At 38.8% G+C, this 26,043-nt stretch overlaps 1 protein-coding gene across 2 annotated transcripts in view; it reads right to left on the reverse strand.

Moving 5' to 3' along the window:
* The window catches only part of GUCY1A1 (guanylate cyclase 1 soluble subunit alpha 1), a 91,615-nt gene that overhangs the window by 12,217 nt on the left and 53,355 nt on the right, over window positions 1-26,043 (reverse strand). Inside the window, exons 4-6 of one of the 2 annotated variants that reach the window (XM_063920496.1) lie at window positions 22,050-22,265; window positions 21,559-21,761; window positions 1,667-2,158 (exon numbers count right to left, since the gene is read on the reverse strand). In XM_063920496.1, coding sequence (XP_063776566.1) covers window positions 1,667-2,158; window positions 21,559-21,761; window positions 22,050-22,265 — 911 coding nt within the window. Of the gene's footprint in view, window positions 1-1,666; window positions 2,159-21,558; window positions 22,266-26,043 lie in introns of both variants that reach the window. The other variant, XM_063920495.1, reaches the window with a different exon arrangement.

The following is a 26,043-nucleotide window of genomic DNA, read 5'->3' on the forward strand; positions in this document are numbered from 1 at the left end:
AGCATGGCAAGTGCAGCGAGTCATGCGAGGGGACACGGTGCACTAATTGGGGTTCCCGGTCACTCAAAGAAGAAAACGACACCCAAAAAAATAGTGGTCGACCTAAACATTGTCGACCTAGACACTGTCGATCTAATGATCCACACCTCTCGGCGACGTCATGCAGCTTCTGTAAAATCGGAAGGTTCACTGCACATTATTATAATGTATTTTGGGTATATCAATTATATATCTTTAATAAATATTAATGTATGAATAGCTGGTGAGTGGGGCATTGCCTGTCATCCATTTAGACAAAATGCATTTCAAAGTGCCATATCTGCAATTTTTATCTTAAAGAATTGGATTTTTTTTCTAGTATAATACAGTATAGCCTAGTTCTGGCCTCCAGCCATGCGGTGGTCACTGATCAGAGCTTTACTACAACATCAGCTCTCCCAGTTACCCTGCTAAAGATTGTGGTGTATACATAAGGCCACAGATCCCTACATGAAGCAGAACTGCCTCTGTCATGGGTTATATAGTACAGTATCTCCATATCTGGACCTCTGTGAGTGCTTACATTTCCATGTGTGCTTCAGAATTGCAGATGCAGCACCTCATCCCCCTAGATCAGGCATGTTCAAACTGCGGCTCTCCAGCTGTTGTGAAACTATATATCCCAGCATGCCCTGACACAGTTTTGCTGTCAGAGAATGCTAAAGCTGTGTCGGGGCATGCTGGGTTGTGTAGTCTCTCCACAGCTGGAGGGCTGCAGTTTGGACATGTCTGCTCTAGACCTTCTGGATTCCAGCAGCCCTCTGACTGTTAGGAAGTGCCAACAACTGAGCCAAGCTTTTAGTCAGCCATTTGCTCTCTACTGTTCATACAGGTATCATCTGCATACATATCAGCTGTTAACCATTTCCAGTGTTTCAAATCTGCAGACCCTTATCAACTGCCCTCAGTGGCCATCTGTCAATCATATCAGACTCTTATTTCCCCTTTCTGCCAAGCATTCTCTAGGACTCTGCCTTATAATTTCCCAAAGAATGGGACCTACAGCTGTCCCAGTTTTACGCAATGACAACCTTCTATGCAGGTTATACAGGTCTTGTCATCAGCATCTCCTTTTGTCTTGTTGTCTGTGTGTGCTATTCCTAATGTGTAATACTCAGGCTGTGTAATTGGTTCCTATTATTATGTGACTAAACAATAAAGTAGTGTAAGTATTCGATGCTATTTAGTAATTGAAATTATACAGTAATTGTTGCCATTATTTAAACAAATATGGATTTCCTGGAGACATCTGGAACTGTCCTGCAAATGAAGAACACTTGGCAACTATGTAAATGCAGCGAGCGGTTGACAGAATAATGTTTTCTGTTTTAATGGTGTATATAGAGGTGTTAGTGTAGGTCTGTATGTAAACCACTCTTACATTAATCCCATTTACTCTTACATTTATACCCTAACATTTATGTCATCGTCAGTCCCTCTCTTACACTTATCCTATCAACAATCACCTACTTGTGCAGAAATTTCGGTGAAAGATCACGTCTTGCACTAATTCTAATGGAAGCAATATGATAAAAGACCTCAACACTGAGGGATGAGTGAATCTAAGGGTGACAACCATGAAGTGTCAATGCAACATTTTGTGACATTAAATACAAGGGACAATTACCTTGTAGACATCAAGTTCTCCACATTGGTGATCAAAAAGTGTGTAAAGTTCATTAAGCATGGTAATAACTTGCATGGGTGAACAATGTGAGCATATTGCTGTGAATCCCACAATGTCAGAGAAAAGCATGGTCACATTGTTAAACTTCTTGGCTTTTACAGTTTGCCCTTGCCACAGCTGCTGAGCAACTTCTCCAGGAAAGATTGAGAATAAAAGATCAACAGTTTTCTTTTTCTCCTCCTCCAAAGCTTGGTGAGCAAGTTCCAGTGTAGCTTTCAGCTTCCCTAACCTCTTCTTTAATCCATCCTGTGCTCTGGCCTGTTCTCCTATCAGCACAACGTCCCTAAGAGCATTGTGGATTGGGATATCTGACAGGTAGAGGCCACGACCAGTGAAATCTTCTAGTCGATCCACACATGGAGATCCCATAAAGAGAATGGCACTGGATTCAAAAACATAGATCATCTGCCCTTTCAGATTCATTGAATGTGACTGCGAAAAAAAAACAACCAATAAAAAAACATATATAAGTAAAGTGATGATAGAGTTCAGCTGTAAGGGTGGGGTTATGTTTCTCTTGAAAATATTTAGCCAAAATACATCAGAACTAGAATATGCAGCTAATTTTAATACTACCCTCAGCTATATGCACGTCTACTGCACCACAAGACAATAATGTTGTTATTTCCTCTATTTCCTTTGGGTACGACATAAAGAGCAGCCGGATGGAAACAGGAACTTGTATAACTGTTGGCAGCGCCCGCTGATTGACTGAGAGAAGAGGAAACCATGCAGAATATATTTTTCTATGGTCAAGTTCAATATGTACAACATGTATATACTGTTCTTGCATATCTACTTGGTTCAGGATTCATGTTTTAAAAAAAAAGAACCCTGGATGCCTATTGGTGAAGAGGACCAACCTGCGCCATGGAGTAGGGGTAAGTATGTAGTGTGAGTGTTGGTGAGCATTAAATAAATTACCTATTGTGTGTGTGTTTTTTTTTTATATTTCCTTTACAGGGGGACTACAGGTGCCAGTGGGCCCTTACTGCCTAGGCATGCTGACACTTGTGTTTCACCAATGCCGGCATGTGGGGCAGGCTTGCTGGGACCTGTAGTCCCACTGTGTCGGACAATATTTCTACAATATTACATCAATCTCCCACCCACCACCTCCAAGTGTACGGGGGATAGCCCCTGGTATCAGCTCAGGTCCTGGCATTACCCTCCTGCTGGTCGAGCTCTATGCGAATTCATGGAAATACGTATACGTTTTTCCACTTTTTTCCGGGACCATAAACAGCTCATTATCCTTGTATTGGTTATAATCTTTTTTTTGTTTTCGAAGGGTGGTCACTTTTTTTTTTTTAACCACTTATTTGTACTGTAACACAACACACACAACTTCTGCACAACAAGCAGCTTCACAGGCAGATCTATTGGTTCCTGACCAGTACGATTGAAATCGCACATGAGCAAACACGATTTCATAGGCCAGCATAAAAACACAATTCAGTTAAATACAATTCTTATTTAATTAGAGTGTTTGATCTTGAAAACTCTCACATATTCCAGCAATGCCCAGCATGTTCATACTTGGATTCTTTGTAAATTTACCCCTTAATGTCAAATGTAACACAAATGAGTACATTTAACGGTATAAAGTAGTGGTTCCCAAACTTGACACCCTGGGGCAATGCAGGGCACATGCAGGGGTGCCAAAGGTTGGTGGTCCAGGACCAAATCAAATTATTTATGGCCAATGTGATAGGCAAAAAAAGTTCTGGTGGCTGCCAATCATAAACTATGTGGACAAACAGAGCAAACCTTGACCACCACAATATAACTGAACCTAACAGTGACTGGTAAGCACAATTTGCTTAATTTAATATATTTTTCAGTTTTTCCAATAAAATACTTTTGGCCTATCAGTGCCATGAAAATAATGCTGATACTCCAAGCTTATCGGGATTCAAGAAAGTTTGTGAACCACTGGTATAAATCAAGGGTTGTTGCCAACAGATATTCACAACCATATAGAAAGGACTATTATAAGTAACTGATAATTAGAACATTACTTACAGGAAGCTGCAAGTAAAACATAATGGTGAAACAGCTTTGCTGACAGAGGAAGTTTATATGGAGCAACCACCAAGAGATAGACTCACAAAAACCAAAACTTGATAGCAAACTCCAGACATGTATAGTACATATGGTCTGTGACACGCTACTAAACATTGACTAACAAAATGAATTGACCTTGAAAGGGTCAGTAATAAGAGCCCTGTCTTCATACAAGATGGCTGACTAAAGCATGAGACTTTGATGTGGATGATCTGTAGTGCGCTATGAGGAAGGAGAACATGAACATGGAATACGACAGGCCTTAAACCTGGCCTTTTGGGAACTTGGGATAAAAAACAAAAGTTCCAGAAAAGTATATACAAACATTTTCCAGGAAAATAAACCCTTCACCCCTCACATCATGGTCATTTTTTTTTTTTTGAATTTTGTATTTTTTGTTTACAAACAATGAATATGAACTGTATAACAATAAATACGTGGATATCAGATATAAACCATTTTACAACAGGGTCATGTATAATAGGTTCCACTTGCATGAGCATGACAATGAATGAAGTAAAGGGCCCTACACACTGGGCGATTTGAACGATGAACGAAATGAACAATGAACGATTTTTCAGTAACAATTTTTTGTATACACACAGAACGATTTGTATGAACAATTTGTCATTGCAAACATCTATATTGTCTAAATTGGCTTGCAATGGTAAACAAGGATAGACCAACGATGAACGACTGCGGGACACGCATCATTCATCGTCAGTGCCTCCACACTGGATGATATGAACGATATGTTGTTCATTTGTGAACGATATCTTTCATATCTTTCTAAAATGTCGTCCAGTATGTAGGGCCCTTAAGACATGGATGCTTACATATTCTCTATGCGAGGACGGAAGGGAAACAAGTGAATCTATGTCGTAAAGGGGGGGGGGGGGGGGTAACATGAGGTAATTTTTTAATTATACACATAAATGACCACAGGCCTGTAACACCTTGACTGGAATACCAAGTTCTGAAAGTCCTGGGTTAATAAAAGGTGGTGGTAGGGCAGGTGCAAGCACTTTAAAGGGGACCTCATCGTCTTTTAAAACAAATAAAATGATTTGCCTATACAGTATAAACCTGTGCTTTAACATTTAGAAAAAAAATGTTTGTTTTTGTTTTGTTTTTTAAACTAATTAAATATTTAGATTTATGTGATGAAAATTGCTAAAATATTCCCATGGAAACTAAATGGTTGGTGCAGAAAAGCAAGAGGAAAGCAGCGGTCACAAAATATCCCAGATGCTGACTAACAATTCCATTAGCACCTGATGCTGTCTAATTGGAATATCACTTGTCACCAGGGAGCCCACAGGAGAATAATACACAATTTAAGGCCTCCAAGCTAGTCTTGCTAGGTAGTTTCTTACAGTAATGAGAATAATCATATACTGCAGTTAGCGCTGGCAACATTCAAAATCAGAATACTAGATAAATGTCAGGGGCACAGTTTTCATAGATGAATAGCTAAGTCTAGCACAGATTCACAGCAGGTGCACAAATATACTGGTTGGCTGGATGATTAAATAATGACCCAATTGTCATCTTGTCTAACCAGGACCATCAATAAAGTAAATGTCTGTAGGAGTGTGTACATCTACAGAGCAATGAACTGAACTGTGAAAAGGAAAGAAGATGGCCTGAGATGGCATAACTGTAAGTATACTGTAGGATTACTAAATTAGATCTCCTAACTTAGGTTTATGGGGTCGCTTATGTGTTCTTTTTCAGTCCACTTATGCCACTTTCAGACATGTGATCCAGTCTAGCAAGCCGGCAAATTCCCAGCTGTTAGCCCCATGACCCTGGTCGAGAGCAGGGCCGTGGAACCAGGACTTAGTCCGGGGTTGTTTCCTTTCACACATGTAGAACCCAGGTTGATGTGCGTTCACATACAATAACTAGGGATATAGCTGCACACTTTGCCAATATACATTTTTCAGTCTAAATTTTGATTTCAGATTCCTCTTTCCCCTTCTCAGACAATGATTTTGGGAGAGCTGATTGATAAGAGGTTTCAGTAGGTAGATAAGAAAGACTTTGCGAGTCTGAAAAGTGAAGGATGAGAAAAGATATGGCACGTTGAAAAGTGCAAGATTGACTTGCTTAAAATTTTTATAAAAGCAATTGAATCGAGGTGCAAATTTAATAAAGACTTAAACTGTCAGTCTCATATGTTTAGTACGGGTTGGGTATGGGGTCCCGGTGGTAAGATGTCCGACACTGGCATCCCGTCATTGAGAATGCCGACCGGATGGGGTAATTATTTTACCCCTCCCCTGGTCCTAAACCAACCACAACCCTCCTGGCTATGGCTTACCCCCCTGTAGTGTCTGACCCTGATACTTACATTTGTGATCTTTGTGGTCTGTATTCTGGTGCCGGAATTCCAAGTGGTGTCAGATTCCAGCGTTGGTCACATGACCACTGGCATCGCGACTGCCGGGATGCTTAACGCATCCCGTTTAGTACATATTCAAACTTAGGAGCTCGTGTTGAATTGTCCATACATGCATTTTATTTGCACAAAATCCAATACATAATAATCTAGCTCTAAATGGCTCATTATGACTTGAACGATCTAACTTACACTAATTATTTGATTAGTCTGGCTACTATATCATATAAGGTTGCATCCATCTATTTGCAGTATTTCATTAATATTTTAATTTAGAGTGTAGCTAGAAAGAATATTAACATTCAATTTTAAAAAGAAAAACAGCAGTTGTTTGTACAACGTACAATATTTAATTTAACTGAATTGAATTGTGATTTTTATATTTTTGTTCTATTTTCTATGGAAATGAAATTTTTGCATTTATCAATAAGTGTCAAGACAATATTTTCTCTTGTATATGCGACACTTCATTACATTATTAGAGCTTACACAAATAGGGTAATGCGATTTTCGCATTTACTACTAAACACTGGCAAGCCATATCTACACTATCACACAGCATAAATGCACACCTTTCTTACCACTGATGTAAACCTTGAGCTCATGCTGCAGATGTAATGTATAGCTGAATGCATCCCGAGATACATCCAGCTGAACACATCATTTAAATGTGGTTTTCCATGCCTGAATGATTTCCTAATTACTGTATGTTCAATGCACAAATGAGTCTACATGAGACACTTCAGGTTTTAGTTGAAAAACATCTTTGATGCCCTTCAATCATGTTGTTTTGAGAAGTTGCTTTAAACCAGATAGCCTATTTAAAAATAAATAAACTAGATCTGTAAAATGTAGGACCACCAACAGAAGATTGAAATGGATCCATGAGTTTAAGATGGGTATCATAAACAATATAGAAAGGGGTTATGTTAGTCATATGATTTGTACAAGCAAATACAACCTAAACTCACTTCAATCATCCTAATGAACCAAAATATCATACTCGTATAGCCTTTAAAAATTTGACTTGCTTCTTCAGAAGGAACATTCAATGGAGTGTGGTACTTCTAAGATCCATTTAATGTGACTTTCACATTTTTTCCCTAAACCTGCCTATAAATGTAACTCCTCATAATTTCATGAGTAAAATTATTTTCCAAAAGCAGACAATTTTGACTGCAATGACTAAACATTTTTAAAATCAGTGAGAACATTGAGTTGAGTACAGGGTTTGTTAGAAAAAAAGTGATGTAATAGAGGTCTTGTGGAAGATTGATGTGAGATTTTACTTTGCAAACCTGCAGAAGAGGCCAGACAATGTTTCTCATCTTTGCCGTCAGGAACTTTGATTAAAAAGATCAAAGGTCCCCGCCCCAGGATGTCTAGCACACCTGGAATTGTCGGCCACAAAATCAATTTTATTTCAAGTTCTTCTGTTACAGAAGAGTCAGACGAGGAATATTTAAATAAGAAATAGTCATGGATGCAAGTACTCAAGAAGGGACAATTATATTATTGAGTTCATGCAAATATTCATCACTACAATCAAAGTCCTTTACGTTTTTTGACCAGACCTCTAAATATCAGCAACTAGTGGACCTGATAAGGTTCCAGACATTGTGCAATTTACACATTCTAGCTTATAATGATCAGTATATATGTAAGGTACTCAGTCATGCCTACAGTCTCCTAAAGCAAGCTTCACAGTGAGTCCAGAGTTGAAATCAAGTAATTTCTCTATGCAGGAAGACATTTTTCTGACAATTTACTAGCATGCATTTTTATAGATTATGCTGGAATATACTAATAAATAATAAGGAGCATTGATATCTAAAAATAAATCTGAGGAAAATTTAGTTACTGTAGACCTGGAGAGGCGGAAACAGAGAAAAGCAGAAGTGGTTAGTGCAAGCCATAGGTTACAAATACCTCTACATTTTTTTTTTACGATTTAATAATAGCAAGTGGCAAAATATCTGGGTAGCTTTGACTGATAGGGTAAATTTAGGATAAGTGAAACCTTTTCAGGATCCTCCTGAAGTGCAGTAAGAGTGAAGATAATAAGTAATATTTCACAAAAACTTGTATTGCAGATACTGCAATAATACCTTGCTAAGTTGCCAATGACGGGACAAATCTAAACAAAAAATAAATATATATCCAAGCAGATGATGGCAAAACGATTAGAAATATATAAAAATACCATAAAGCAAATTTTAAATAGGCTTAAGAATATAATAAGATATTTATAGCGCAATCGTGATTATTGCAAGTGGTTTTCCATTCATTGCCTTATTTATCTGAATTATAAGGTACACATTGAGTACTGTGAAAGCTGTACCTCTACGCGTGTGATCAGAAAGCTCAGATATCAAATGAATAGGATAACATGTTTTGATGGTGAATTTAATCTCTGAAAGGTCTGAGAGCGCTGTCTACAGAGAAGAAACCTGAATTTGCAAGAGAGGTGGATTTCCAGATAAAACTTTTGTCAAGACTTTCTGCAATATGTTCAGAACAGAGAGCATAGAGAAACATAGAATTTGAGGACAAAGAACCTACAGGTACCAATCTGCCTTTTCTTTGCAAGTTTAAAAAGAGTCTTAAAATAGCCCTATTTTTGCATTCTTGAAGTCTTTTATTGCAAGAATCCCAAAACTGATGAAAATTATTCCATGCATCTACCACGCTTTCTGTAAAAACATTTTTCCTTACTTTACCATTTTGCGTTTTTCAATCCAGTTCCTAAATTTTATTTAGAAATCATCTTATTTAAAAAAAAACTACACTACCCTCCTGAACCATGTTAATAGCTTTGGTATGTTTACATGTTTCTATTTCAATTCCGATATACTGTTCATGTTCAGTTCTTAAAGTTTTTTCCAACGCATTCTGATAAGGACCTCATGCATGTTTTTGAATTTGTTTTTTCTATTTTATTTATGTGTTATTGGACACAGAGCCCCCAAAACTGAAAGTGAAGTCTTACCAGTAAAGCAGTAGTATTATTTCCCTCCTGCGACTAATACCAAGTTGGCCTTTCTAACAGTGTGCGAGCTGTGCAATTGCATGGAGTGCCCACCGTGACCCTTGCTGGCTACTGCTGCCTGGTCATGTGTCCCATTGTGAGCTACCGCTGCACCTGTATCTCTCTCCCACCCCTAGTACTCAGCACACTGGGTAGAGTTACTTGAAATGACGCGGCTGCGTTGTGATGTCAAAATGTTGTGTTACGAGCCTGCACTGTTATTAAGGCTAGCCGGGACACTGTGAAGGAACAGGCACCAGAGAGAGCAGACTCTCAGACTGACAGGCTCTCAGCTGAATCCTGCCGGAGCCTGCCCGTCTGCTTATGACTGAGCCTGGCCAGGGCGAGTGAGCTGGGACTGACTCTACAGACTCTCCAAGGTGGGAGAAGGAAGGCACAGGGGCTGCTATAGTTGTAAGGGGCATCATTGTGTGTGGCATAATGTATAACGTGTTGGGAGGGATATTTTTATGTGGCATAACGTATTGTAAGGGGGATTTTTGGTGCATTAATGTATGTTTCATAACTTTTTGAAAGGGGCACTTTTGTGTGTGGCATAACTTTTTTTCCTACCTGGGTCAGTGTGTTTTATTTTTTCCTATGGTGGCCAATGTCTAGGAGTGCAGGGTGCATAACTGGCCAGCTCTACAATTAGGCAGCTTTAAGCTGCTGCCTAGGGCACCAGCATCTGGGGGAGGTAGCCTTGAGTCGGCTTATAATAAAATTAAGGATAACTATGAGTAAACTTAGTGCAGAGAGCCGCTGTTGAAACTCTAAGATGCTACAGTACCCCCACACTTTCACCTGAGGCTGGAAGGACTGGTAGTATAACAGAGGGCAGCAACTATGGGTGGTGGATAGGTGGCACCACCCAAGGCACAGGGACTACAGTGCACCACTGTCACTGCCCTATGGTAACATAGTAACATAGTATCTGAGGTTGAAAAAAGACAATTGTCCATCGAGTTCAACCTATTTGTGGTCTCCTATGCATGATGATTTGACTAAAATTTCTGACTGATGCTGCTGTCAGCCGTTGCATTTTATCCCTATTTATAGTAACTATAATGCATGACTATGCACCATACCCCTGGATATCCTTATCCATTAGGAATTTATCTAACCCATACTTAAAGGTGTTGACAGATTCCGCCATTACAACTCCCAGGGAATTCCAAACACGTATTGTCCGTGAAAAAGCCTTTACGCCGTATTGTGCGGAATCTCCTCTCCTCTAACCTGAGCGAGTGTCCACGAGTCCTCTGTGTTGATCTAACCAAAAACAGGTCCCGCGCAAGCTCTGTGTATTGTCCCCTTATATATTTGTAGATGTTGATCATATCCCCTCCTAGTCTCCGCTTTTCCAATGTAAACATGCCTAGTCTTTCAAGCCTTTCCTTGTATTCCATCGTCTTCATGCCCTTAATTAGTTTGGTCGCCCTCCTCTGAACCTTTTCTAGCTCCAGGATATCCTTTTTGTAGTACGGTGCCCAGAATTGTACACAGTATTCAAGGTGTGGCCTCACTAGTGATTTATATAACGGGATGCTAGACAAAAAAGAAAAAGATTTAGTCTAGGCGCTGACTTAATTAGGGAGAATTACTCCAATGCAAAACCCACTTATATCTGGGTGTATTGCTGCTTCAAAAAGAGGAGATCACTGATTCTCCCAAAAAAGTACCACCAAACAAAAAATGACAGAATATATTTTATAACCTGCAGGTTGTACTTTATGCACGGCTGTGACCTTCTGACCATTGGTGGGACATCAAACAAATGGACTTGGTGTGGCTGGACCCCGGATAAGCCATTGCGGTATACAGCACTTTCAGCCGCTGGAGGGGGGGATCGCCTGGATTCTGCAGTCACTGGTGATGATCCATGCACAGTAAGCCAACCAAGATTCCAGTGTCCATTATCAACCCGCGCTGACGGGTCATATACTAAGATAAAAGTGCTTGCTAAACTGCTAATTACTAATAAATATAACTGCCCTAAAGGCACTAATTTGGATCCATACTAATCGTGATTTGACATTCCATCACGCAACAAGTTCTGCTTTGGGCTTGATTAAAAAGGCTAATATACATCGATGCATGCATGAATTAATTAATAGCTGTGGACATGATTTAATATCCACGTGCAGTGACTGTTTGCACAGTGTTCGATCTGGACTGTGGTTTCAATTAACGGATGACCAACAGGATACATCTGAGTTATGATTAATTAATTGCTAATGTGCACTTACCAATTAACAAATGAGGTCTAAACATTTGGGTGCCTTATAATCATTATAGAAGATGTTTGAGTATTTCCGATGGTAGGCTGCTTAGTAATAACTATTCTTTGAAGCAATTGCTATTTTTAGTATTTTATACACCGGCCGTGTGTTTAGTGTTGTTTGTATATGTGTTGTCTAATTGTGATATTAAATTTATAAAATATATTCTGGTTGTATAGCGCTTCAATCATTTTTTGTTTGGTGGTATTTATATAACGGGAGTATAATACTCTCGTCCCTAGCATCAATACCCCGTTTTATGCATGCTAATATCTTATTAGCCTTCTTTGCTGCAGTCCTACTTTGGGTACTACTGCTTAGTTTGCTATCTATGAGGACACCTAAGTCCTTTTCCAGTACAGAATCCCCTAATTTTACCCCATTTAGTAGGTAGGTGTAATTTTTGTTCTTGTTACCACAGTGCATTACCTTACACTTGTCTGTGTTGAAGCGCATTCTCCATTTGGCTGCCGATGCTTCTAATTTAACTAAGTCGTTCTGAAGAGACTCGGCATCCTCCTCTGTATTTATAGCCTTACACAATTTGGTATCATCTGCAAAAATTGACACCATGCTCTCTAGACCTTCTGTTAGGTCGTTAATGAAAATATTGAACAACAGCGGTCCTAATACTGAGCCTTGCGGCACACCACTTAGCACTTCAGTCCAAGTTGAAAAAGATCCATTAACCACAACGCGCTGCTCCCTATTATCTAACCAGTTTTTGACCCAAGTGCATATTGTGCTTCCTAGCCCTGATTCTTGTAGCTGGTAGATAAGTCTCATGTGTGGTACAGTATCGAACGCTTTGGCAAAGTCTAAAAAGATTACATCCACGTCTTTACCCTGATCTAGGTTTGCGCTTACTGTTTCATAAAAGCCAAGTAAGTTGGTTTGACAGGATCTGTCCTTCATAAACCCATGTTGGTTCCTTTTAATGACCTTATTGACTTCAAGGAACTTCTGAATACTATCTCTTAGAATACCTTCCAATACTTTCCCCACTATAGATGTAAGACTAACTGGTCTATAATTACCTGGTTCAGCTTTACTTCCCTTTTTGAATATAGGCACTACTTCCGCTATACGCCAGTCTTTGGGAACCATACCTGATATAACTGAATCCTTAAAGATCAAAGATAGCGGTTTTGCCAGTTCAGAGCGAAGCTCCATTAGAACCCTTGGGTGAATACCATCGGGCCCTGGTGATTTATTAATCTTTAAATGTTTTAATCGGTCACAGACTACTTCCTCGCTTAAATAAGTACCTATCAGTGGGATATTCTCATTATTGAGATTGTGTGTCAGTCCCTGAATTGGGTCCTCTCTAGTGAATACTGTTGAAAAAAACTAATTTAGTGTGTCCGCTATGTCATTATCATTTTTGCTAAAGACTCCCAACTTGTCTTTTAAAGGGCCTATACTCTCCTTCTTTAATCTCTTGCTATTAATGTATTTAAAGAATTTTTTTGGGATTCGCTTTGCTTTCCTTTGCTACTAGTTTTTCAGTTTCTACTTTGATATTTGATATACAAGGCGCCTAGAACTGCAACCTGCAGCCTAGAAAGTATCCTTGGGAGATTCTGGGCTCTTAGCTTCTCCCTGGTGCCAGCAGAAAGCCACCACAGAGCAGCTTGTAGTGCTGTTAGATGCTCAGCTCTGGTCCTGGAGGCCCCGTCCCCTCATTGTGACATCATGGTGTCACATATTTGGGGTAGGGACCGGCACAGGGCATAAATGTGCACATGTTGACAGGCACCATGTCAACATCCTTAGAATGTCGACATGTTCACAATGTCACCATAGTAAATCTCAACATTCTTAGAATGCTGACAGTTAGAAGGGTTAGGGATAGTAAGAGAAAACTAAACTGAACTGTCGCTAGGCATAGGTCACTGTTGGAAGTGATGGTCACATGACCAATGGGATCGAGAAGACGACTCTGCATGACTCTGCCAGGACCTGGTAGGCTACCTCTATGCCACCAGTGACGCTAGGTCGTCATTCTATCATGTCGATATAGCATCCATGTTGACATGATGCATGTCAAACTGATACTTGTCGACTTGACTACCACACACCCTCTCAGAATGGGTATAGCATAGGGTAATAATATAAAAAAAGTATATTTATTTAAATAAAAGGTTTTTTCTAATTGGAATTGCAAGCAATTGTTTTTTTTAATTATATATATATATATGGAAGAAGTGGGAGATAGGGAGCTCCCTGCACTGACCCCCTGCCTATTTTTAAGCTAAGTCTTATCTCCTACCTTATATTTATTCATATATATTTTTATACTTTTTTTGAAAATTTGTACTTTTATCTATTAAGTTTTATATCTTAATAAATTTGAATATTTTTATATATATATTTTTTGGCTGATAAATTTTAGGATCTTTTAATATACATTTTCAAACAACACAAGTCGCCGGTACCCCTATCTCCCACTTCTTCCACAATTTTTAGCATTGCTTCACCAGCATTGCATCTTTAGGGGGTGGCAGACACCTTAAAAAAGGTTATGTGTGTTTTTTAAATGTTTTTACAGTTTTTCTCTTTTTATAAAATATTTTAACGGAATATTGGAATCTATCCCACAAGTGGCGCTGTATATATATTTTTCTCCATATATATATATATATATATATATATATATATATATATATATATAAAGATTTTTTTTTTTTTAATTTTGAATGGCGGAATTGGAAGCTCAAGTCAGGATTTCCGTTCCATTGTACGTGACCTGACAAAGCTGGGTTATGCATGTGCAGATCCATCAACGTCAGCTGGCAAAAGGGTGATATACCGTTGACAGCCAGTATTGCTGGGCACTTTCAACACTCATCTATCCTGGAGACATAAAAAAAGAAAAAATTGTGGACAACAGCTGATTCTCTGTTGCTGCAGAGGCAGGGCTGGATTAATGCTGGTGGGGGCCCAGGGGCAACAAAGCAGTGGGGTCTCCATTACTATGCCCCGAAGCCCACACCCCCTACTCGGCAGCCGCTGTTAATGAACACTTAAGCCGCCGAAGGGAGATTCAATACCAGTGTATGGGGGCCCATAATGTGTGGGGGCCCCGGGATGGCGACCCCTGACACCCCACCTTTAATTTGGCCCTGTGCAGGGGTAATAGAATAGCCTTAAGTAAAAACTTTCTAGGAAATTGGTATATTTTATAATGTTTATAAGTAAAATCATGTCGCTGTATACAATATACAGTGAAATATTTAAAAATGAATACATTTTGAACAAACAAATAAAAAAAAAACAAAAAAAAACCCAATGAAAAATGCACACACATTGGTATTTTATGTTTTCTGGTGTAGCTACCAGAATAAAGAAAGGGAACTCTGGAGAAAATTGCTCTACCCCTCAGTATTATGTTTCTTCAATGCATTTACATCTCTTTCTGTATTTTCCCAATCATCTCTATGCTTGATCCAACTCTAAACATAAAAAATTAACCACTGTGAGACAATAGTTTCTGTTGAAAGGGGGAGAACAATACATAATAATTTACTAAAACAATGGCACAATGTGAAATAACTGCATAACATACAAAAGATACAAAAAAAAGAGCATTCATTATTTTCTCTTCTCTCAATTACACAAATGTAATGGAAATACAACAAATCCACATAACAACAGCTCTTGCTCTTTGAAATGAAAGCAATCAATCTCTTGGGATACTCATTAAACATGAGCTGCAATCAAAATGTCATTTTGCATATAATAATGCACAGCTCCTGGTGATTGCAGCCAAACCTAATGTGAGTCATGTATTTAGGGCGCTTGCCTTTAGGCCATCAGGATAAAATGCATCTAGAAAAAACAAATATCACAAAACAAGTAGTGAGGTGAAAAACAGACATGTCACGATTGTGAATATGGAAAAGAAAGATACATTTCCAATGGATGAATAACATAGTATATGGCAAACTGTTAAATCCAGTAAATTATCGTTAATGAGATATTGGAAACACATCTAATAACTCAATGACTCACAACAAGATTTATTAAACATTTGCAGTCAGGCCTTAAACTATGTTCAGAAGTTATAGTAGTGACCTACAAAGAACATTCAATCAATAACAAACTTACTTTAAACTATATTACTGCTGCCTAGTATATATGAGATTATTGCAAAATATAAGGAATAAGAAAACAGAACATTTATCAAGAATAATAATAATAATAATAATAATAATAATAATAATTATTATTATTATAATAATAATATTGATTAATCTTAACACACCATAACATTGCAAAATAAGGTCATAAGAATCTACTGAAAATGGTATGGTATAAAAAATATTTACTTTCTTAGTTTACTTTGAAAGTCTATATTCACATGATATTCTATCTGACAAAGTTGACTGTCAGCTGTTTACAAAAGCCAAGGAAGAAGTTCCATTAAGATCCATTAAGGTCTTTGTGTATAGCAATTAAGATCTATACAATACCGGCAAAGGCCAATTGTACAATTTTAGTCTGGATTGATGGAGGAAAATATGCTAGGTATGAATTGTTTAATACTTACCTGTGGGTCACATCATAATACCCTAGGAATTTAAATATACAGCTTCATGCATTTCTCTCCCTTTCTCCATTAGGACAAGAACTGTGACATCAGCAGAAGATTTAACCTTTTGTTTTGTTAACTTTTATAAGGACGAATGCAGACATGTTAAGCGCAGACATTCCCCGTCATGTACAAATAGCCTAACCATAAAAAGTAAAAGATACTGTGCCAGCACAGCTAATGATGTGATATGCAGTTTCATCAGGTGCTATATAATATACTATATTAACATGTCAAAATAAATGATCAGTCTTACAGCAGCAGCTTCTTCAGGGATTAAAATAAAAATAAAAATAAATTAGCATAACTTTGAATAAACTTCACTAGAGAAAAAAATCATCTCCTACCCTACTAAAAAAACCTCACATTTAATTAAAGGTTTGTGTATCAAATCTAGTGAGGTGATGAATAATGGTTTCAAAGATAAGTAACACAATGAGCCAAGATACTCAGCACAGATGTGTTCCTTTTGCATTGATTTAGGGAATAATTCTGCCACTTAATTTTCACATCTACTATATTAACAAAACTCAGGTATTTGTGCTTAAGCTACTAATGTATTTTTAGCTGTGTTCTGTTTCTTTTTAATTGAATAGTGCTAAATAATATTTGAAACATCCAACATTTGAAGAACTTGTTTTATAAAAGAAACTCTATTTGTTAGGGTATAAAGGGGGAAAACACACTGTATATATAAATGATGGCGCTTACAGTACATTTTATTTATGTATTCACTTTTCAAGTAATGACATACTGTATGTGTGAGTAGAGAGGAACAAAGTACAACAAGTAAGAAATATAAAGCTAACTGTAATCCAGGGCATTTGCGGTAATTGCATTTTTTGGCTGGTTTGCTAAATTACTGGAAATTTTGCTGTTTGGCTGGTTTACAAAATGACTGGATTTGTACCGTAGATGGTAATTCAGTGGGGAGATTCTATTGTTTGCTGAAAAAATGGAACTTGAGTGTAAGTGTGACGTATGACTGTATAAGTAGGCATATACATACACAATCATTAGAACATAAGAATTTCCAACAGGCATGAGATTTTGCCTCCTGAGACAAATTTTTGGGGCCTGCAAATCCTTTGATGTGCATATGGACAAACAAAGCAGCAATAAATATATTTTCACTCAACAAAGAATAACATGGAACCTTTGATCTCAGAAAACGTCAAAATACTTACTGAAAGCTCCATGCACCGAAGCATTAATTACAAGCATATGTATGCATATTTATATATTTCGCTTCAAATGTCCATAATACATGAAAAATGAATAAAACCTTAGTTTGTATATATTTAAAAAAAAAATAATTTTTATATATATGTATGTAATAAAAGTTACAATGCAGTTCACATGAAAATTTTGCCTTAACCATTTTGTGTTTAAAGGCCGACTTCAATTAGCCAGGAAATCATGGTAATTTACAACGATTGCCATTTTCATGGCTTTCGCGGCTTTTTTGACACAAAATGGGCTTTTCACGGGTATGCGCGCTCTCGTGATTCACCTATTCAATTGCAAATTCGCAAAAACAGGATTACCGTGAAAATTGTTGCCGACAGTAAAATGTGAAATATGGGTAAATCTGCCTGTACCATCCCAAAAAAAGCTAAACTAAAATAGGATAATAGTAAAGAAGTTTATTATTGGTTATAATAAAAGTTTTTCTGGTACTTAAAACCACTTAACTGACGATTTTTCCCTTCAAAAACGTTAACAACATTGTTTTTTAAAATTTATTTTATTTAATAAAGTTGAAAAAGTATTTTTTAAAATATTTAAACATTATATTATGCATATCTGCAGAACGGATCTCCTTGCCAAAAACGGGGGGGGGACAGGGTGGGACAGCGCAGTTGCATGAAATCTGACCATGCCAGTTAAGTGGTTTAAATTGCGTCAAATGGCTGTTATATGCTTTTAAAAAAAATGATAGAAATAGATCTTATTCAGCAAAATAAGTGCTAAAATTAAATTCAGGGTACATAAAACTGGGTAAGTATATATTTGGGTTAGTTTAGGAGACTTAAAAAAAGTGGAAACAGACCGATTACTCCGACGTGCAAGTCTAAAAACACTAGTCCCAGTCATAAAGCATCCCAATATACTTGTCCCATGCCTTGTACCCCAATTTTGCATTTGCACTTTTTACCCCCAAAATGATGTAATTATTGGGCAATTAAAAATAATGAAAACATTCTAAGTGCCTGTATAGTCATTCATGGGGTGCCCAGGGGTTCTGAATGAAATTCTCACATATTCAACTTAAAATAGGGATTTTTCCCAACTTTTCACCTGCTCAGAGGTGGTGAATTGAAGTTTGCGTTAAAATTACCACAAATCCATTTTTTTTGTCAGACAATTAAATAGGCAATTTCTCAGAATCACAGTAAATTCACAGTTTTTACAGCGAAAATGTCTTTTTTGCGGCTAATTTAATTTGGTCCTTAGTGTGGTTTTGAGTTTCACGCATTCGTCCACTGACATCGGGTTGGGTATGAAATACAAGGTGTTGGGATGTTGGCAGCTAGGAGACAGACAGCGGCATCCCCACAATCAAAATAGTGACAATGGGCGGTAAGTAGTCTAAATCTCCCTTTACCCAAGACCCACCGCAGCCTAACTCTAACCCCCCAGGTGGCGCCTGAACCTACCTCCCCCCTCCCTGCAGCCTAAACCTACCCCCCGGTGGTGCTTAAACCTAATTCCCCCCATCCTGGGCATAGTATTTACTCACCCCGCTGTCACAACGATCGGGATCCCAATGGTCGGGATTCCGGAGGCGGTGTCCTTGCCCCTTTCGGCATTCCGGCATCAGCATTCCCGACCATCGGGATTGTAACTGCATTCCCTGATATCTATGTCTTCAACCCAAAACTGATCTTCTAAAACAGCACTACCAAATTAATATGGGTTTAATTAAACCGACTCCATTATTTAAGTTAAAAATGCATACATACAGTGTACAATTGGGATGGAATTTAAACTTGTTTTCGATGCAATGCTTATTTGTTAAATAACATATTTTAAAATCAGTTTTCTTATTTGCCAGCTACTGCTATAAAAATGCTGATACTAAAATAATAATTAGGAACAAATAGTAAGTGCAGATAAAAAAAAAAAAGAGATGGAGAGGAGAGATGTGAAGCTACAGCAGAATGTATACATGGTTGAAGGCACCACTATGAACACAATAATTAATCTTAACTTTATAAAAATGCAGTGAACTACATATTCACAAATGCTGGGGTGCAGTGTTCAAATATACACAACATACAGTGCCATGCTAAAGTATTCACCCCCCTTGGCATTTTACCTATTTTGTTACATTACAACCTGTAATTCAATTTTTTTTTAATCTGAATTTTATGTGATGGATATGCACAAAATAGTCTAAGTTGGTGAAGTGAAATGAGAAAAATTTATATAAAAAAGAATTTATATAAATAAAAATGTGAATATTGGCATGTGCATATGTATTCACCCCCTTTGCTATGAAGCCACTCAAAAGTACTGGTGCAACCAATTACCTTAAGAAGTCACATAATTAGTGAAATGAAGTCCACCTGTGTGCAATCTAAGTGTCACATGATCTGTCAGTATAAACACACCTTTTCTGAAGGCCCCAGATGCTGCAACACCACTAAGCAAGAGGCATCACACCATGAAGACCAAGGAGCTCTCCAAACTAGTCGGGGACAAAGTTGTTGAAAGTACAAGTCAGGGTTGGATTATAAAAAAATATATAAATCCCCTGGAGCACCATCAAATCCATCATCTTCAAATGGAAAGAACAAACCTGCCAAGAGAGGGCCGGCCACCAAAACTCACAGACCGGGCAAAGAGGGCATTAATCAGAGAGGCAGCACAGAGACCAAAGGTAACCCTGAAGGAGCTGCAGAGTTCCACAGCAGAGACTGGTGTATCTGCGCATGTCACCATATTAAGCCTTATATGCCATAGAGCTGGGCTTTATGGAAGAGTTGCCAGAAAAAAGCCATTACTTAGTGTTAAAAATAAGAAGGCACGTTTTGAGTTTTCCAAAAGGCATGTGGACGACTCCCCAAATGTATAGAGGAAGATGCTCGTCAGATGAGACTAAAATGTAACTTTTCGGCCACCAAGGAAAATGCTATGTCTGGCGCAAACCCAACACATCCCATCGCCCCAAGAACACCATCCCCACAGTGAAACATGGTGGTGGCAGCATCATGCTGTGGCGATGTTTTTCAGCAGCAGGAACTGGGAAACTGTTTTGAGTCGAGGAAAAGATGTATGGTGCTAAATATAGGGATATTCTTGAGCAAAACCTGTTTCAGTCTGCCTGTGATTTGAAACTGGGACGGAAGTTCGCCTTCCAGCAGGACAATGACCCAAAGCATACTGCTAAAGCAACACTTGAGTGGTTTAAGGGGAAACATGTATATATGTTGGAATGGCCTAGTCAAAACCCAGATCTCAATCCAATTGAGAATCTGTGGTCAGACTTGAAGATTGCTGTTCACAAGCGTAAACCATCCAACATGAAGGAGCTGAAGCAGTTTTGCCTTGAGGAATTGGCAAAAATCCCAGTGGCAAGAAGTGACAAGCTCATAGAGACTTATCCAAAGCGACTTGCAGCTGTAATTGCCGCAGAAGGTGTCTCTACAAAGTACTGACTTTAGGGGGGTGAATAGTTATGCATGCTGAAGTTTTCTGCTATTTTGTCCTATTTGTTGTTTGCTTCACAATAAAAAAAAAACATCTTCAAAGTTGTAGGCATGTTATGTGAATGAAATGATGCAAACCTTCAAACAATCCATTTTAATTCCAGGTTGTGAGGCAACAAAACATGAAAAATATGAATACTTTAGCAAGGCACTGCATAAGCTTACTGACACAATTAGGCACAGCTTAAGAGAGAAGGGGACCTGTGTGCAGGTTCCATGCTGGCTGCCTTCTCTCTTGAAGCGCTGCAGACCCTGGCATTGTGCCAGAGCCTACATCACATCCGCAGGTCTCCGGAAACATGGCACCCGTGCCTTGTTCCCAGGACTTCTCTACTTATGCATGCACAAACCACCGGGAAAATGTTCACCTCAGCATTTCCAAGTGAATTCTGTGTACAGCACCGTCCAACATATGACTCCAGACACATAATTTTAATTATATTAGTGATAGGACACAATACTGTTCAAATATTTCATAGCAAAGACCTCTTATGTATAAAATATACTAGCAGACTAAATTCTGTTTTTAAATAGTCATGCAGTTAAGCTTGGGGATAGTATTATGAAAATAAAGGGTCACAAAAAAGGCTTGGATGGCTGTAGCTGGGCACAGGTTTTTTACAAACCTTTCTTAAGCATATTATATGCAGATCATATGTCTTTGGCTGGACAGGACAGGCCCTACAGTAAGCGATTAGTATAAAAGAACAGAATACGGTGGCTTGCAGTGATTTTATCTCACCTTTGGTGATTTCTCAATTGCGTTGTCCCATCTTTTGACTCTTATAATGAACTGCATATTGAGCATAGTCATTATCCCACTAAAAGTGCTGCTTATCTTTGGAGACAGGATTTCAAAGTGCTCCTCAAAGTTGGATTTTCCAGGAATGTCTTTTCTGTTGAGTAATCTCTTCACCCCATTACCAATCTGTAGCATGTTCATGTCTGTGTCAAACATAAAATGGAAGGGGAATGTCTTACAGAAAATGGAAGCTGGGATAACAACGTAGGACTGTGGCTTACAAGGAGATAAGGAAGGTTGTGCATTTTTGACCTGCACAGAATACAATAGATAGGGTTCCTTAATAAAGTCATTGCCATCGTTGACGTGATGTGGTATGAACTTCACTTCTACTTCAGTTTCGTACAAGGTCTTCGCTGCTGCCTTAATTATTCCAGGTAGGATCAATATAGTTATGTTATTGGGGAAAAAGTAATACACATTTAAGTAACCTGGTTCTTTTTCTAGGCAAAGAATCGATCCTTCTTGAAGTCCAACAGTATCTTCGTGTGTTCTGGAATGTCCACCTTGCTTCAAGTGGGTACTAAAGCTGTTTAAAAAGTCCTTCAATGTCCCTCCAACAACTTCCAAGACATGTTCATCTTCTTCATAACATATTTTAAAAAGTTCTTCACCTAAAGATGCTTTGACATCTTCTTCTGGAACACCTGAAATTTGAATACATCATGAAATGAAACATACTGTAGAATAAAATCATTTTATGGATACTATAATGTTACAGCATGAATGTAACCAATTCAGCAGAAAAGCAACAATAAACTTATTTTACATATAGTTTAATGAGTTATAAATTGCTTTTGCTTTCTGAAGAACAGCATGCAACAATATTTGACTAGAAAATGTAGCTATATTACTCATGACTAGAGGTTTCAAATGATGTTTGCTCTAGAACATTGGTAGAAATCAGGAAGATATGAGACACTCAGAAAGGTTCTCTTGACCAGAATGATTTCAGCTCTTTTGTATTTGTACAGGGTGATTTCATGAAAATGGTCTTTTTATGTAACGTTTGTTACCATGGAATGACCCTACAGTAAATATACTATATAAGGTTAGTTGCATGGTGATATTTTACAACAATTTGACTAATGTGGCATAGATCACCCCTCTGTTTGGGTTTAAAGGTCATTCATGAAGCTGCTACAATCTTTAAATGTGACCTTATGGTTCTCCACAAAGGTAATTTACAAGCTGTTATAGGAACATGAGCCATTTGTTGGGGTGTAGTATGGTATGCCGGCGGCCGGGCTCCCAGCGACCAGCATACCGGCGCCGGGAGCCCGACCGCCGGCATACCGACAGGGTGGAGAGCGCAAATGAGCCCCTTGTGGGCATGGTGGCACGCTACGCGCGCCACGCTATTTTATTCTCCCTCCAGGGGGGTCGTGGACCTCAACGAGGGAGAAAAAGTGTCGGTATGCCGGCTGTCGGGATCCCGACAGTCGGCATACTGAAGACCACCTATTTGTTGGGCAGTCCAATAAAGATTCAGTAAATATTTAACATTTTAATTGATCCTTATAGTTGTTGTGTTCAAAAATAAGATTTTACTTACAGGTAAATCTATTTCTCGTAGTCTGTAGAGGATGCTGGGCCTCCGTAAGGACCATGGGGAATAGACGGGCTCCGCAGTAGATAGGGCACTTTAAGAAAGCTTTGGATTCTGGGTGTGCACTGGCTCCTCCCTCTATGCCCCTCCTCCAGACCTCAGTTAGGGAGTCCCAGCATCCTCAAGGACGTTAGAGAAACACAGTTGTCTCTAATTATACAACACATATATGTAAGTTCTCTACATGTCTGGGCAGTGTTGTTATTTTAAAGAAACCTCTCGTACATGCATTGCTTTGAAATCAGAAGTGCCACATCATTTTTAGGTTGGAGGGATATCATTTCTTTCTGGCGACCCTAAATGTCACCCTCCTGCAGGGACAGCTTGAATTACCCACCAATCCACCTACTTTAAAAAGAGAGCGAAAGAGATCTGTATCGATCTATCTGGGAAGGGAAGGGGGGGGACCCGGGTTTTTTAAAGGGGAGCTGAGGGGGAAGAGTGGAGGCGGGCGGAGAAGGGCTGTACGCAGGCAGTAGGTGGAGCAGCCGAGAAAGGGGACGGTCTCCGTCCTGACACTGTCTATGGTAGGCCTAGATGGCGACTGCAATGCTTGACCCATTACACTGGCTTTCGTCTCTCAAATGTTTGGAGGGGAGGGGCAAGCTGCCATCTTGACAGCCCCCCCCAATACTGACACCTATGCCTGAAATTGAACCTACCATCTGCATACACTAACATCAACTTACCTTCTTTGTTTTAAAGTTGTGAGGATCACCAATACATGATTTGAATATAAGTAATCAATGCTTTTTCTTCTATGATAAAAATATACCAGTACTCACCTACAGTTATAGGTCGACACAAAATATATATAGTAAGAGTAGTTGTTTTAAGTAATATATGTACTGAATAATCAGAAATGATAATGTAATGTATTGCTTTGTATTGCTTTCCTACTTTATCATTCAAGAAAAATTAGCTGCATGACTTACGTGTGATGATTGAATTGATGGTATGCTCATTACTGGTCGGTGTTTTGATGTTTAGGTGGTCTCCTTGCCAACAGGTAATTGGTTTGCTAATTGTGTGGATTTGCCCAGCAGCTGTTAATAGTTGTTTTTTATATAATAAGAGGTCATAACAAACCTACTTTAAAATCTAATGGTTACAGTCTAAAATTGAGATACCTTTTTAAATTACAAATGTTTCAGCTGGGGTATGGAAACTAGTCCTTTTACTGGACTTTTATGCACGTGAATGAGCATCTTCTATTTCACACTCTTTCCGCACCCCTCATTATATAACCACACACCAAGCATGCTGCTTTATCTAAAATAATCATGCCCACTCCCGGCAAACGTTGTTATATATCACCTCCTCCACACTGGAATGTAAGCTCTGCAGCATGTTCCATGTTGTGTTAGACACAATGCTTTTTGACAGTTTCACTAATTTGCCTGATGTTTATCACTGTGGCATGCTGAACTTCAACACTACATTGCAGATTTTGTGACACCTTTTGAAAATATAATATTAATAATATTAATATCAATATATAATGTATATTTTGCCTTTTAATGATTGGCGCTTTAAAAACATGGGAATTTCCACATATCATGCAGCTCGCAGGCTATTACAGTATATAAGCTCAAAGACAGAGGGGTATATGCAATTGCGGTCGAATTCCCGAAATTGTCGAATTTCGGGTCATTTTCGACCAAAAAAAAAATTCGCCTATGCAATTCAGTGCTTTCCGACCAAAAAACGGACTTTCAAAATTCGACTTTTTGAAATTCGAATTTTTGCAAATTCGACTTTTCTGCAATGATATAAGTGCTGCAATTCGACCAAAGCATATTCAATTCAAGTTTGGAAATTCGACAGCAGTGCTTTTAGACAGCAAATTCGTCATTTTCAATCCGCCACACTTTGGAGGGTGAAAACAAATAAAAAAAATTTAAACATGTTTTTTTTTGTGTTTTTTTTTTGGGAATAGCAGATCTATTTATATTAGAAGGGATTAGGTACTTTTTTTTTTTTTTTTTGGAGGCACAAATATTATTTATATATTTTTTAAAATATTTTTTTTTATTTTTTATTTTTTTATTGCTGGAACGGTAAAATCCTAAAAAAAAAATGGCGTGGGGTCCCCCCTCCAAAGCATAACCAGCCTCGGGCTCTTCGAGCTGGTCCTGGTTCTAAAAATGCGGGGAAAAAATTGACAGGGGATCCCCCGTATTTTTAAAACCAGCACCGGGCTCTGCGCCTGGTGCTGGTGCCAAAAAACCGGGGGACAAAAAGCGTAGGGGTCCCCCGTATTTTTAACACCAGCATCGGGCTCCACTAGCTGGACAGATAATGCCACAGCCGGGGGTCACTTTTATGCCGTGCCCTGCGGCCGTGGCATTAAATATCCAACTAGTCACCCCTGGCCAGGGTACCCTGGGGGAGTGGGGACCCCTTCAATCAAGGGGTCCCCCCCCCCAGCCACCCAAGGGCCAGGGGTGAAGCCCGAGGCTGTCCCCCCCCATCCAATGGGCTGTGGATGGGGGGGCTGATAGCCTTTTGTGATCATGAAAAGAATATTGTTTTTTCCAGCAGTACTACAAGTCCCAGCAAGCCTCCCCCGCAAGCTGGTACTTGGAGAACCACAAGTACCAGCATGCGGGAGAAAAGCGGGCCCGCTGGTACCTGTAGTACTACTGGAAAAAAAATACCCAAATAAAAACAGGACACACACACCGTCGACAGTAAAACTTTATTTCATACGTCGACACACACATACTTACCTATGTTCACACGCCGACATCGGTCCTCTTCTCCATGTAGAATCCACGGATACCTGAAAATAAAAGATCAATATACTCACCTCA

The sequence above is a fragment of the Pseudophryne corroboree genome, chromosome 1 (genome assembly GCF_028390025.1).
Source record: "Pseudophryne corroboree isolate aPseCor3 chromosome 1, aPseCor3.hap2, whole genome shotgun sequence".
Lineage (NCBI taxonomy): Eukaryota > Metazoa > Chordata > Amphibia > Anura > Myobatrachidae > Pseudophryne > Pseudophryne corroboree.